The sequence below is a fragment of the Lissotriton helveticus genome, chromosome 11, assembly GCF_964261635.1.
Source record: "Lissotriton helveticus chromosome 11, aLisHel1.1, whole genome shotgun sequence".
Classification (NCBI taxonomy): domain Eukaryota; kingdom Metazoa; phylum Chordata; class Amphibia; order Caudata; family Salamandridae; genus Lissotriton; species Lissotriton helveticus.
This window is the reverse complement of record NC_136072.1, coordinates 65,669,488-65,683,571: the sequence shown is the minus strand read 5'-3', so window position 1 is coordinate 65,683,571 and position 14,084 is coordinate 65,669,488. Positions and strand designations below refer to the sequence as shown.

Sequence of the window (14,084 nt, the reverse complement as noted above, 5' to 3'; positions counted from 1 at the left end):
TCACTGGAATAAATTCCTCAGGACTGCTTGTTCGACTGCTGTATCACTCTTTGTGGAAGAATCCAAACAGTAATGTTTCGTGAATGAATGGGCACTGCTCCATGTAGCTGCCCTACAAATGTCCTTGATAGAGACACCAGAGAACAGAGCCGTAGATGACACTGATCTCGTAGATGAGCTTTGATCCATCCCCTCAGCGGCTTTCCCGCTACTTGATGACAGAAATGAATTGTGCTGGCAATCCAACGTGATATCCCCTGCTTTGACAGGGGCAAACCTTTCCTTGGAGCGCTAAAAGCGACAAAAAGTTGCGAAGTCTTCCTGAATTCTTTCGTACGTTGAAGATAAAACTTCAGGCATCTTTGGACATCCAAAGTGTGGAGAGATCTCTCCGCCAGAGATGAAGGTCGAGGAAAGAAAGTCTTTAGTACTATAGGCTCATTTAGGTGGAAATCCGAAGGGACCTTTGGGATAAATTTCAGATTTGTCCGTAATATCAAAGATTCTTTTTTGAACTGTAAGAAAGGCTCAACAATTGTGAGAGCTTGAAGTTCTCCAACTCTCCTGGCTGAAGTTATCGCCAGAAGAAAAGCAACCTTCCAGGACACAAACTTCATGTCTGCTCTATGTATTGGTTCAAAAGGAACCCTCATGAGATGGGCAAGGACCAGGTGGAGTTGCCAAATTGGAGGAGGAGGTCTCACCGGAGGGAAAGCCCTGAATAAACCCTTTAGAAATGGCTTGATCACCCTCGCGGACCAAAGAGAAGGGCCAGAGGTTGTTCGTCTGAACCTCGAGATCGCTGCCAGATGCACTTTAATGGAAGAGTGTTGAAGACCTGATTTGGCCAAAGACAATATGTACGGTAAGATTTTATGAGGAGCCGAAGTAAAAGGATGAAGATTCTCCATTTGACACCATGTACAAAAACGCTTCAATTTTGAGCGATAGGTCCTGTTTGTACTAGGAGCCCGAGCTTGAGCTAAAATGTCCTTGCAATCTTGAGGGATATCTAATGCATTGAATTCCCGGTGCTCAGGAGCCAAGCTGTCAATTGCAGAGAGCTCGGGTCCGGATGCATTACTTGGCCCTGGGACATCGTCAGCAGGGTAGGAATTGGACGCAGGAGAATTTGTTGATCCTGAGATAGAAGGAGGAGCTATGTGAACCAAAATTGGCGGGGCCAAGCTGGGGCTATTAAAATCATGATGCAGGGTTCAGTCTTGAATTTCCTCAGTATCCTTGGTATCAAAGGAATCGGTGGAAAGGCGTAAAGAAATGCGCCTGACCAGGCTATCGAAAGGGCATTCCCCAGCGACCCTTGATGGTGATACCTGCTTGTGCAGAATTGGCATTTCTTGTTCTGTGGAGTCGCGAACAGGTCTATAAGAGGAGTGCCCCAGCGAGAGAATATTCTGTCGAGTCCCCTCTGATCCAATTCCCATTCATGGGAGACTGACCTTAGGCGGCTCAATGACTCCGCCTCCACATTGAGAGAACCTGTTAGATGTTCTGCTGAGAGAGATCTGGTCATGAATAACCCATTCCCAGATCTCCTGTGCCTCTCCTGAAAGGAGTTTCGATTTTGTTCCGCCATGCTTGTTCACATAATGCATGGTCGTCGTGTTTTCTGTCCGCACCAGGACTGTAGAATTTCGAATTTTTGTAAGGAAAGCTTGTAGAGCTAAACGAATCGCTCTCCGTTCTAGTAGGTTGATGCGAGAGGTGCGAAGCTCTGGAAACCAGCGATCGCTCACTTGAAGATCCTGTAATATAGCTCCCCAGCCTTCTAGAGAATCGTCTGTGGTCAGGACTAACGGAGAGGGAGGAACCGTGAAGGAGAGACCTTCCTCGATATTGCTTGTTACAGTCCACCACCTGATCGCCTTCTTCATGACACGAGTAATCTTTATCCTGTCTTCGAAAGACCCATCTGCTTGACGCCATTGCAAGTCGAGTTGTTCCTACAGGGGACGCATGTGAAGCCTGCAGTGTGGAATCAATGCAATGCAAGATGACATCGATCCTAGAAGGGATTTGTACTGACGGACTGAAAGAGTTAATTTCCTTCAAAAACGGTTGGCAGAAAGAATCAGTCTGTTCTGTCTCTCCTCTGAAGGGAAAGCTTTGCAAAGAGTTGTATCCAGAATAGCACCCAGAAATCTTGCCGACCTGGACGGAAGAAGGACAGACTTGCTTCTGTTTAGGCCTAGACCCAGATGACTGAAGAGTTGAATACAATCCTCGACTGCTTTTGAGGCTGCTTGAGAGGTTGGAGCTTTTATTAGCCAGTCGTCCAAGTAGGGAAACACCTGCAGAGACTGCCTTCTGAGAAAAGCTGCCACTGGTGCAAATACCTTTGTAAATATCCACGGTGCAGATCTTAGTCCGAAAGGTAGGACTTTGAACTGAAAGTGGCTCTTGGCTACTGTAAAGCAAAGAGACCTCCTGTGGGCTGGATGAATGGGAACATGAAAATATGCGTCCTCTAGATCTAGAGTTGAAATATAATCGCCAGGATTTAGGAGACGCAATATATCCTGGAGAGAAACCATCCAAAAAGAGAGTTTTATGAGATAGGTGTTGAGCTCCCTCAGGTCTAGAATTGGGCGCCACTTTTCTTCCGTCTTGCGAACCAGGAAAAACCTGGAATAGAATCCTTTCCCTCGTTGGGTCTGAGGAACCGATTCTATCGCCCCTTTGGTGAGCAGCTGTTGAACTTCGAGACGTAGAAGATTTAGATGTTTCGATTCCGTGGCGTAGAAGATTTAGATGTTTCGATTCCGTGGCGTGAGGAGCTCTGGATGGTGGAAATTCTTGAAACTCTAGTGTGTGGCCGAATTGTACGATGTTGAGGAGCCACCGATCCGATGTAATAATTTTCCAGTTGTGGAGGTATTCGGATATCCTGCCCCCCACTGATGTTACTAGAGGGGAGGAACAGTAGACAGAGCCATGAAGCCGCTATTGACGTTTAGGCGTATCTCTCCCCTGACGTCCCTGTCGTCCTCTTGATGGTTGGCGAGAGAAAAACGCCGATTGACCTTGGCGCTGTGAGTATTGGGGCTTGTATGACCGAGAGGACTGCGCGTAAGCAGAGTAGCGCTGTTGGTTGCCCCCCTCTGTACGATGAAAAACCTCTCCCTTTCGCACCCCTGAAAGGAACCTTGCGGTAATGCAATGTCCCCAAGGACCTTGCCGTGTCCGTCTCCTTCTTGATGTCTTGAAGGACATCATCTATATGCTTTCCAAAAAGCATTTCTCCGTCATAAGGTAAGTCCAAGATCCTATTTTGGACTTCCTGGCGAAACCAGGTTGCCCGAAGCCAGCCCTGATGCCTTAAAACTGCTGATCCCGCAAGAGCTCGGAAAGCGGTGGTTGCTATATCCATAGCACAATCTATCACCTCCGAAGATGAACGTTCTCCTTCGTCCAGAATCTTCTTGGCCTCTTCCTTTGCACTATCCGGAAGTTGGTCAACAACCGGGGATAAATCGCACCACATTTGGCGATCATATCTACCCAGGATTGCAAGAGCATTAGCAGCTCGGACTAGAAGGCTGGCCATTGAGGAGAACCTTTTTCCCACATTGTCCAAGCGTCTCCCCTCTTTGTCTGCGGGTGTCGTAAGAGGTGCTGATGGATTTTTGGACTTTCTTTGCGCTGCATGGAAAATAACAGGGTCCGGCTTTGGTTGACCAGTCAGGCAAGCGGGACTGTTTTCTGGAGCCTTATATTTTTTTCTCCAGCCGGGGAAGAACAGGAATGACCGTAGATGGATTCTGCATCACTTTAGTACCTTCCGACCACACATGTTCAACTATCGGTATTGAACAGATGGATTTTCAGTAAGGCTCCTTGAAGTCGTAAAAGAAACTGTCTGTACTGTCGTAATAGGAAGACCAAACCTCTTGGACGCCCTTTCCATAAGGTTATGGAAACCTCCAATGTCTGCTGGAGGAGAGGTAGCAGGATCCGGCAATGGTGAGGATGGATCTTGAATAACATACTCGTCCCAATCTCTATCCGGGTCTGGGTTTTGATCTACCTGATGATCGTCATCAGATGAGTCATCATCATCCTGAATAGCAATAACCTCCCGATGGCTTGCTTTTGGATCTGGCTCCGAAGCTCGAGAAACCTGAGGTGTCACTGTAACTGGAGGAGTAGCAGGAATGGAAGGAGGAGGAGGCTGCGCTTGATGGTCCGAAGCTTGAGACTGGAACCTTCTTTTGTAATCCTGGAGCATCATCTGCAAGCATGTTATGAGAGAGGAAGGCATTGCCACCATGTCTTGTTGTTGTTGAGGCCTCTCTTGCTGAACAAAATGGCATTCCTCCGTATAGTAGTCATCAGAGTCTGAATCTTGATACTTCACTTGAAGTTGTGATGGGCTGTAAGCATCCCCATAAGGCCCATCCTCATCATCCGATTCCTCCTCCAAAAGCAAAGTTGGAGGCAAGGGTGTTACTCTGCGAGGAGATGTCATCTCTGGAGTAATCTGCTGTCTTTTAATAGAAATGTGAACCCTTTGAATCGTCGACTACGTCGTCGTCGACGGGAACGTCGACGGAGAGATGGACCTCGTCGACGGTGGACTGATCGTCGACGAGCTCGTCATCATAATCATCACCGCTGTCATCGTCGACGTCGTTCTCGTCGACGCTATCCTTGATGTCATCATCGTCGACGTTGAAGATGTAAGCACCATCGTCAACGAGAAGGGAACAGGTACCTTAAACGTCAACGAAGATATCACTGCAGCCGCCGTCGACGAAGCTGCCGTCGACGGAGCTGTAACAGAACCCAAGTGAATTTTGGATGTCGTCGTCGACGTACCAGATATTTTCGTCGTCGACGGACGAGATTTCTTATCCGATTTTCCTTCCTAAGGGACAGTAGCAGGTTTTTTGAATACCTTCTCCTTTTCAGATGGTGGAGAAGTAATAGAAGGGGTTTTCTGTACCTTCTTTGATGACTGTGTCTCCTCAGTCCGTCCCAGCATCTCCTTTACACCTCGGTGAGGAGATTGTTTGGGACTGGGCCTCTCAGACCTATCAGAGGTCACTTGCAGGGCCTTAACAGGGGGCTCAGAAGATGTTGAAGGGGAGGACCTACCCCTTTTCTTGGATCTCCTGGAGGACGCAGCTGAGGAAGAATCCTCACTGTCGGATGATAGAACCTCCTTACGAGACTTAATTTTCTGCAACCAGGTTAACAAGCGGCCTTCCCTGTCTCTCAAGGTCTTCGTAGAGAAAGTCCTGCAGATATTACAATCTGTGGCCTTGTGATCCGGGTACAAGCAGTATATAGAGTCCTTATGCTTGTCCTCAATGTATAGCCTCTTATTTGAACAGGTAGCACAAGCTCTGAATAAAGCCTTCTTCTCCTTATCAGACATATTAGAGTTGAAAAAGAAGAAAATTCCAAATCTGAAGAGAAATCTGAGCAGAGCTCAGTGGAGACTCCCTTAGCACAACGTGCGGTAGAAAATCTGAGGCTCTCTCAGGATGGTTCTATGGGGTGAGGCTACTCTGATTGGTTGTTGCAATTTTTTTGGGTCTCTTTTACAAAAAGAGGCAGATTGGCTACAAAATGAGATGAGGCCTAGGCCTGTCTTTCACTTTTGTACCTACTGCTATGGTATTTTTCTATTACCGAGGCTCCCATTCGGACGACGGGCAAATGATACAAAGCATGGGAATCTATGAAAGCCCAATACTGGGGCAACTAAAACTAACTTTACAGCTACTCACAGCATGCCTGATCATGATTTGCCTACCTTTTGTACCAATCATTACCAAAACGTCCTCCTGAACCAATACTGAAAATAGGTTTCTGCAGTGCCATTGCAAGTTTAACATTCAGAATCATTTATGGCTCACTTCCGATAACAAATATTCTGCATTTTGACATATTGTTAAAATGAATTCAGAGGTATATTTTGTCAAACAAGAGAAATCCGGCCTCCTGCACTTTGCAGATAAGGAGGTCTAGAAGAGGGTTGTAAACTGGTAGAATTACAATGCTGTAAGAGTCTTTATCATAGATTCAGAAAGTCGTATGTCTCAAAACAACAAAAGCGCTCATGTCTAGTTGTGACAGAGTGAAAGAGTACCTATGTGGGCAATAGGCACTTACCTCGTTGGGGTAGGGTATATAACCAGCATATGCCAATACAAATGTACAGAACTGGTTGAAGTCTTCCACTGTTCTTTGCCTTCTCTTTGGTGGCTGCAGAAAAAATAAATTAAATATTAAAATGGAGTTCTGAATGTCACAAAACTCTCTACAGGCACAGTACCACAAACAAGTTCAACACCTTGAATGAATGAATGAAAGAGCATTTATAAAGCGCGCAGCTACACAGAAAGAGTGTCCTGGACCAGTTGTACCTGAATACTCTGCAGGTACATAGTCAAAATCAACTATACCAAGCAACACAATAGAACAAAGGCACCTTTGAATATGCCCTCAATATCAAGTTAATATTCTTGAGTCCAAATCTACGCTGTACATGGTCTCAGTGCAAACGATTATATTTAGTTTTTTGTCATTGGCAGGGTTGTTTTGTGGCATTATTGTATTATGTCCTAAGTCCTGCTCGTACATATATTAGAAAATATATCCATACAAGCTGTGCAGTGGATATAGGACAACTCTGAGGGTTTTCAGTAATTTCAGCCTGTCACTATTAATGAGACTTCCATGTTGGAGGTCCACAGGCTATAGCTATTGGATTTACCAGAGGTTGCAAGCAACACCTTTATGCCTTTCTCTTTTACAGAAAGTCACATAAACTGGAACTGTACCACAATAACCATTCAGCCACTATTACAATCCTTATATATTTGATTTTACAGTGTACAGCTGTCCTTTGTCTCTAGGGTTTTGACATAAGGGACCATCTAATGCTCTAATTTGACATCTTGGCCAATATGAGATCTCAAACGCTGTTCACTTACATGGATGATCATGATGGGCTCTAGCACAATTAGACTGCCAGTTACAGGATGTTCATGACATCATTAGGTCTACCGTTTTGGCTGCCGCAACAGACTATTGTTTTTCTCCCAACAAAAAATACAACATATACATCTATAGCGGGTTTTTTGATATATGGAAATCATCGAATGGCTGTTAATGGTCATTCACATTTTGCCTCCAAGAATACTATCTGGGGAAATAAGTCTGCCCACTTTTACTCATTAGTTCCCTTCACTTTGTGTGACCGCACAAACTAAAGCCTGTGCACATTGTTTTCATTTTCGCAAAAACTGTTCTCTTCAGTGACAAATCTGGTTCAAGGTAGGTTTTATTTATTTTTTACATTACCTTTAAATACTGGCTATTTCGTTTGTGTGCCCGACTAGATTCTGGTTTATTTTACATCTTCTTTTTAAAGTTGCTGTTCTAAAATTGTAGTTGTTTCCAATTTTGAGGGCTCCTTCACAAATGATAATGTTAAAATGCATTGTACAACGGTTTCAAAATGTTTTACTTTTTATTGCAAGGATATGACGGCTACAATTAGGTCTCTGCATATTTTTTTATTTTTATTTTGTGGAAGTAAACAGAATGAAAGACAAACACTAGGAAAGCTAATTGGTCTGATTAAGGTGCCAATCTTTTCGCTTTCTAAATGCTTGCTTCGACATGCGTTTTGTAAAACTTTGTTAGGGAAGCTGTGTGACCACCACCCCAAACAAATTAACTAAAAGCAAAAATATTCTTTGATAAAAAAAATTTTTTTAAAACACACTATCATACCAGTTCCTTGCACTTCAGGGAACTACTTTAAATGGGAAGATGTTCCTTGTGACAGAGCAGTCATCTGCCACTCATAGTAAAGTTAGCCAATGGCTAAAGTGAACCATAATCCCAAATCGTATGCTGTAGTGAGCAGATTATATGTATGTGCTATGGTAATCCTTGTTCTTTCATCTGATCAACCCAAGAAATGTACAGCGTTGAGGCTTTTCATTGATATATATCTTTGTACCTCCAGTGTCCTCGTATTATAGTTTGGTCCTACCAAAGACAATTAAAGTATTTTATAGGAGAACTTTGAAAAAAGGATCATAATCTAACACCAACTCACTTTGTCTCGCCTTGATTGAATCAGGAGTGCTGTGCCACAAAATTGTGATTCGCGTTCAGACTATGTACTGTTATATGCGAAGTCTTTGCAACCATATGACCTTTTTCATTATTCTGTTCATTATTTTCTATTCGTTTTCCTTTTGTTGTAACATTTTTAGCCTCAAAAAAAGCCTCAGGCCTGCGAGTCGCAGGGAGCAAAACACTTATTGGCTATCCATATCAAGAACACACGTCTATGTCTTTGTAAAGAAATAGAAGAAAAATAAACATTCTTTACAATGTTGGCATGCTGAGAACATCTTTGATGTAGTATTGAATTTGATGAGTGTCATTTTGAAAGGGAGTGCTTACATGTCTCTTAAGTTAACGGTGTTTAAAATACAAGGACATGAACGTGCCCTTCGAACTAGGTCAAGTCCCTGGATTCTCTGGTGCAAAATACTCAAATAGATGCTCTTAAAAGAGACAACCCTACGAAGGCAGCAACGGCGTTCAGGCTGTTCTTTCTAATGATGGAAACTTACTATTGACCCCTGCATGAGGGAATTGTGCAGAGTCAGCCAAGGGTAAGAATGGTGACCCGAGGACAGAGCAGGAGACAAAGGGTGAAGCTGAGTGGATGGATTAGCCCGACATTCCAGTGCACAGAGGGCCGCCAGCACATGGAATGAATCGGCAGGACACATGAGAGCAAAGGGCTGTAAAACAGGTCAATCCAAGCACAGATTTCAGACCAGGACTGAACAAACACATATATGCAGGCCGAAGATCAGGAAAAGAAACCAGCAAATGGAAAATATACAGAAAGATTCTCGCTTACATATTTTACTGATCTTTAGACATAAGTATTGACAGAAAATAATATGTTTCCCTTCTTTTTAGTGGAACCATAAGGTAATTAGATTGTTTACATCCTTACCTACGCTGTCAAGCGAAACCGACAATCTCACATGCTGTGCATTTCCTTCAGCATGTTCAGTTTAAATGGGATAACATGCCACAAGGAAGTTTAAATGTCTTGAGATGTGCAGGTGTTAGAACTACAACGCTTATAGGTGAATGCATTATGGTATCGTATAGATCTACCAGGCACACTCAAACCCTACAGATATCCAAATGGGCAAATGTTATTAGAATAAAGCGTTGACATAAACAAGTCACTACTCACATCAGAAATTACGAATAAAAGCAACAAAGGTGAGAAAAATTAATATTCTGCACCCAGGAATGGAGGTAAGGCAAGAAGGAAAATGGGAAACAGAGCAGGACCTGCCGATGAAGGAGGGCAAAATAGCAGTCTAAAATACGAGAGAGGTAAAGTACTTGGATCAGCAGTCAGAAATTGTGCCTTACCAAGAAGGTGCTCACTGAAGAGTCGGGGCAGCTAACTTTCTGGAAAAACTCCCTTCACATAGAACTATTGTTGGGTACAGATATTCTTAGCTCAGATCAGAAAACAGATTAAGTTAAAATGAACACACAAAAAGAAAGGACAAGCCACAGCACCTACGAGAAACCAACAGAGCAGTAAATTATCCAAGAGGAAAAACATACTTTGTAGTCTCCCTTTTGAACAGTAATGTGTACAATTGGACCATTCATTGCTCAATTGAGAAGGAGGAGATAAGACAGTCTGTGTCTCACTTTATCAAGGGATAATCTGTCCCAAAAAATCAAGTTCCACAACCCGTGGGATCAAGCTGCTTAGTTGTATGTACTACTCCGAAGACAGTTGCCATGCCCTTCCCTAGAGATGGCAACTATAAATGATGCAGTCTGAGAAGAACCTGGGATTAAAAAGTAAAAAAAAACTCAGTATATACCTGAGCTATTGATTGAATGAAGCTACACAATCAACCCCAGCTATCTAAATGATCTACATTTCACACACATTAGATAGGAGTATGAAGAGTGCAGAAGATGCCAGACCAAAGTTTATGTGTATAACCCTCAATTATAGGAAACTCTAGTTTTGCACAAATTAAACACCATGCCAGTAACTATTACACAAACCCCCAGTGTCATTCTAGATTTTAAACTCAATCTCAGCGATTTAACCTACTCAACTTTTTTTAGGTTTCCAACTAGACCGCTTTAGCCATCTGTTGAAGACATATTTTTTCCAACACATTACAACGGAATGACAATGGGTTATTCAGTTGCTCATGACTGGATGGCTTTGTTTTTCTATCTCAGGTCTCTACTCTTGATTCAATGATTCCTGCCTATTCTTGCATTTGCCCCATCCAAGAGCATTTCAGTCTCGCTGTGTTCAGATTGAATGCGTTTTATCTTTCCATGGGTGCCTTAAGGGTAGTCTTTTCTTTCCAACACAGTTGTGCTTCCATTGAGCATTTCAAGCGCCCGCCACCACGGCTGCTCTCTATTTCCTAAACTCTGCCTGCCTTTTTGCCTTTCTCTTCCATTAGTCCCTCATTCCTCTTTTTATGAACCTCACATACACTCTATTTTGTACCACGGCGAAGCGGTTGTGTCTTGGTGACTATGCTGCGCCCTTTTATACATTTTTTTACTTGTTTATTATAGATTAGCTGCATAGTAAAATAGACATTACAGCCAGCGTGTTTTGCTCTTCAACAAAGAGCTTCCACTGGAATGTAAATTGCACACAAAAAAATACATTACAATCACATCTGCATTGACCCAACACAATTTAAAATAGGGACACTAAAGACATGTCTCAATTACCAAACAAACGGTGAAACCGTAAGTTGGTTCAGTACGTGAAATACCACATGCGAATATACACAGCTTTTTCTGATTATCAACAACAAAAATCAGAGTGCAAATAGTGTATTAAAGTACAGTATAAATATCAAATATATAAAAAAGGGAAAAATTGCTAACAAACATAAGCAATCGTATTCCCCTTTCACTTTTTGAAGGGGTACAAACATTGGATTCCGTTTATTATTTAACCAAGACGCCCTCCCATCTTAGTTTGCAAACATGTAAAATCGTGTCCTGTGGCAGAGGGTGGCTTGCACACTTATGTAAGTAGGCACCCTGCACCAATCCAGACAACCCGTATGGTGATTTTAGAGGTCTTAGACAACCTTAGAAAGCTATCTAAATGGTAGCTGTGGTGGCAGCCTTCAGGCGTAGTCCAGATGAGTGTAAAGCAGCTTGTTTTACCAGAACATGATCCTAGTGGAATAGATTGCGAGAAAAAGAACCACACAGTGTATTTATAAAAATATGTATTTATTATAAGACACTCACTAACATACAGATATCTCCTAGCCGGAGATATAACAATACACAATAGAAACAGGTCAGTAGCACAGAATACAGTGATCCCCAGGGGATGACCAAACCATATACTAAAATAGTGGTATGCGAACCACGCCTCAAGTTAAGACTATACCCAAAGGACGTACGTAGAAGTGCCGAGGACCCAAGGAACCATCCAAGGTGATTATCTAGGAACCCCATGAAGGCCGTGTGCAGCGTGGGAACACGACTATGTTCTCAGTACAAATTTTGAGTACTTTATCTTCACCTTGTTTGCGGACACCTTTTAATAACTGATGGTGTCTTTTTATTTATTTAAAGTATTGTAAATTGTGTCATTATATGTATTAATTGCATATATTTTTATATTTGAATTGTCATATAGTCTGATTATTCTCAGTTACCTATATGATTTTTATTATGTATATTAAAAACATGTTTGCTTTTTACAAATGATTATATCCCTTTTTTGCCTGTTCTTTTTGCATTTGGGTCTAGTTACTTGTTTGTCTACTGTTAAGATTGCCTAGGATTTTTTGCATATATTTTGTCTACCCTGCCCTAGGAGTCTGTTGGAATCACTACCCAGGGGGTCCTTGTTTTTTCATATTTTTTTTTCTCCGTACAAATCAACATGTAAGTCACGGTTGCAATTTTAAAGAAGAAGGACCCTTTCCAGTGGACCCTGATGAAACAATGTGGCAGACAAGAGGTTGGAGAAACCCCGCCTGTGGATACCGTTGGAAACAGGTTACCTGCACCTGGAAAGCCGGGTGCATATGTGTGAAGAGGTACAATTTTGAAAAGAGGGGACCCCTACCAAACCAATATGCTTGCTATACGCAGGGACAATAACTAGGTAAGTAAAGAAACTAATAGCAAGCTTCTATATAATCACATGAAGTAATTCTAGGTACAGATTAATAGTAACCACAATACAAAACATACAGTATAGACACCTAATATTTAGAAAATATATGCATTTATTTATTTAACTTTCTTTTTAGTTCATTTAGTTAATTTTCCTTTTCAAAAATTATTTATGCACAAAAAACTTAATACAACGAAATTGTAATTGTAAACAGAACTATAAAGCGCACTGTAACCCAAGCAGGCATCCTGGCGCTAAAAGAGGGGGGTAATAAAATGACACCGGAAGCTAAACGGACAAACATTAACTTGTGGGAAAGAGACAGGTTTTTATTTGTTTGCGGAAAGGTAAGAGGTCATTCATCTGGCAGCTCTAGGGGCAGCTTATTCCAGAGTCTGGCAGCCGCGAAACTGAAAGCCTGAACTTCCAACCCGACTCATCTGGACGGAGGAATTTTCACCAGAAAAGCTGAAGAGGAGCGAAGACAGCGGGAGGGAACATACCAGTCAAATTTACTCTGTAATAGTAAAAGGGCCCAGTCCATGAAGCGCCTTAAGCACAACACAGAGTGATTTAAAATTAATTCTCTGCACTATAGGGAGCCAGTGCAACCCCACAAGGACCTGAGAAGAAGAGGAGTGACGTGGACGTGACACGGCCAACTTAGCTGCCATATTCTGGATTCTCTGTAGCCTGCCAGTCAGAAACTTAGGGGAGTCCAACAGCAGGGAGTTACAGTAGTCTAATCTACTCAAAATCACGCTCCTGACTATCAGTGGGCGTGTATGGGTAGGAAGAATCTTCCTCATAGCCCTAATAAGGGAAAAACACATCCCCAAGGTCTTATTGACATGTGTCTCCAGTGTCAGCTTTTCGTTAAATAGGACCCCCAGGTTACGAACAGACTTAGACGGCAACGGAGGGGGGTCCACGTAACCAGGCCGGAGACCAGCCGGGGGATGCAGTGGCACCCTCTCGTTCTGAATGCAGAGAATTTCAGTTTTGTCTGCATTGAATTGCAGAGAGTTGACTCTCAGCCACGGAGCCACGTTCCGCATACAACTGTGGAAGTTCTCTAGGGAGGTTGATTGGTCCCCTTCCAGTGAGAGAATCAGCTGGGTATCATCTGCGTAGTTGACTACCCCTAATCCAAAAGATCTGATCATGTCCACCAAAAGACACATATAAACATTGAAAAGAATAGGGCAGATCCCTGCAGCACACCATGATGGGCTTTGATAAACTCAGACTGAAAAGGGTAAAGGGCCACCGCCTGACATCTGTCAGATAGATAGGCGTGGAACCATTTTAGTGCCTGCCCAGCTACCCCAATGCCCTCCAGTCGTTTCAGGAGGACCGAGTGATTGACCGTGTCGAACGCGGCAGACAGATCTAATAGGATCAGGATGGGATGTTGACCCTTGTCTGCACGCATACGAAGGTCGTCTAACACGGTCAGCAGAGCAGTCTCAGTTCCATGCTCTGGGCGTAAGACAAACTGGACCTCATCCAGCAGGTCATTGCCCTCAAGAAACTGGGAGAGGGCTCTGCTCACAACCCGTTCCACAATCTTCACTGGGTAGGGCAGGAGTGAGATTGGCCTATAGTTTTTAAGGCAGGCTGGATCCAACCATGGCTTTTTCAATAAGGGGGAGATGATTGCTTGCTTCCAACAGGAGGGGACTACCCCACTGTTCAGGGATTGATTACACAACTGTCTGAGAGGGGGAAAGAGCTCAGCACCCAGCACTTTCCAGACCCTGTGTGTTAGAGGGTCTAAAGGAGAACCAGAGGACACACTACGAGCAATTTGTTCAAACACCTCAGTGGAGATTGGATCAAAATGGTCCAGACA

General features: G+C 43.2%; 1 protein-coding gene across 4 annotated transcripts in view; it reads right to left on the bottom strand.

Moving 5' to 3' along the window:
* Window positions 1-14,084, bottom strand: part of LOC144791843 (uncharacterized) — a 109,850-nt gene that overhangs the window by 51,255 nt on the left and 44,511 nt on the right. For all 4 annotated transcript variants that reach the window (XM_078666626.1, XM_078666625.1, XM_078666629.1 and 1 more), the window contains one exon: window positions 6,142-6,234. In XM_078666626.1, coding sequence (XP_078522752.1) covers window positions 6,142-6,234 — 93 coding nt within the window. The remainder of the gene's footprint in view (window positions 1-6,141; window positions 6,235-14,084) is intronic.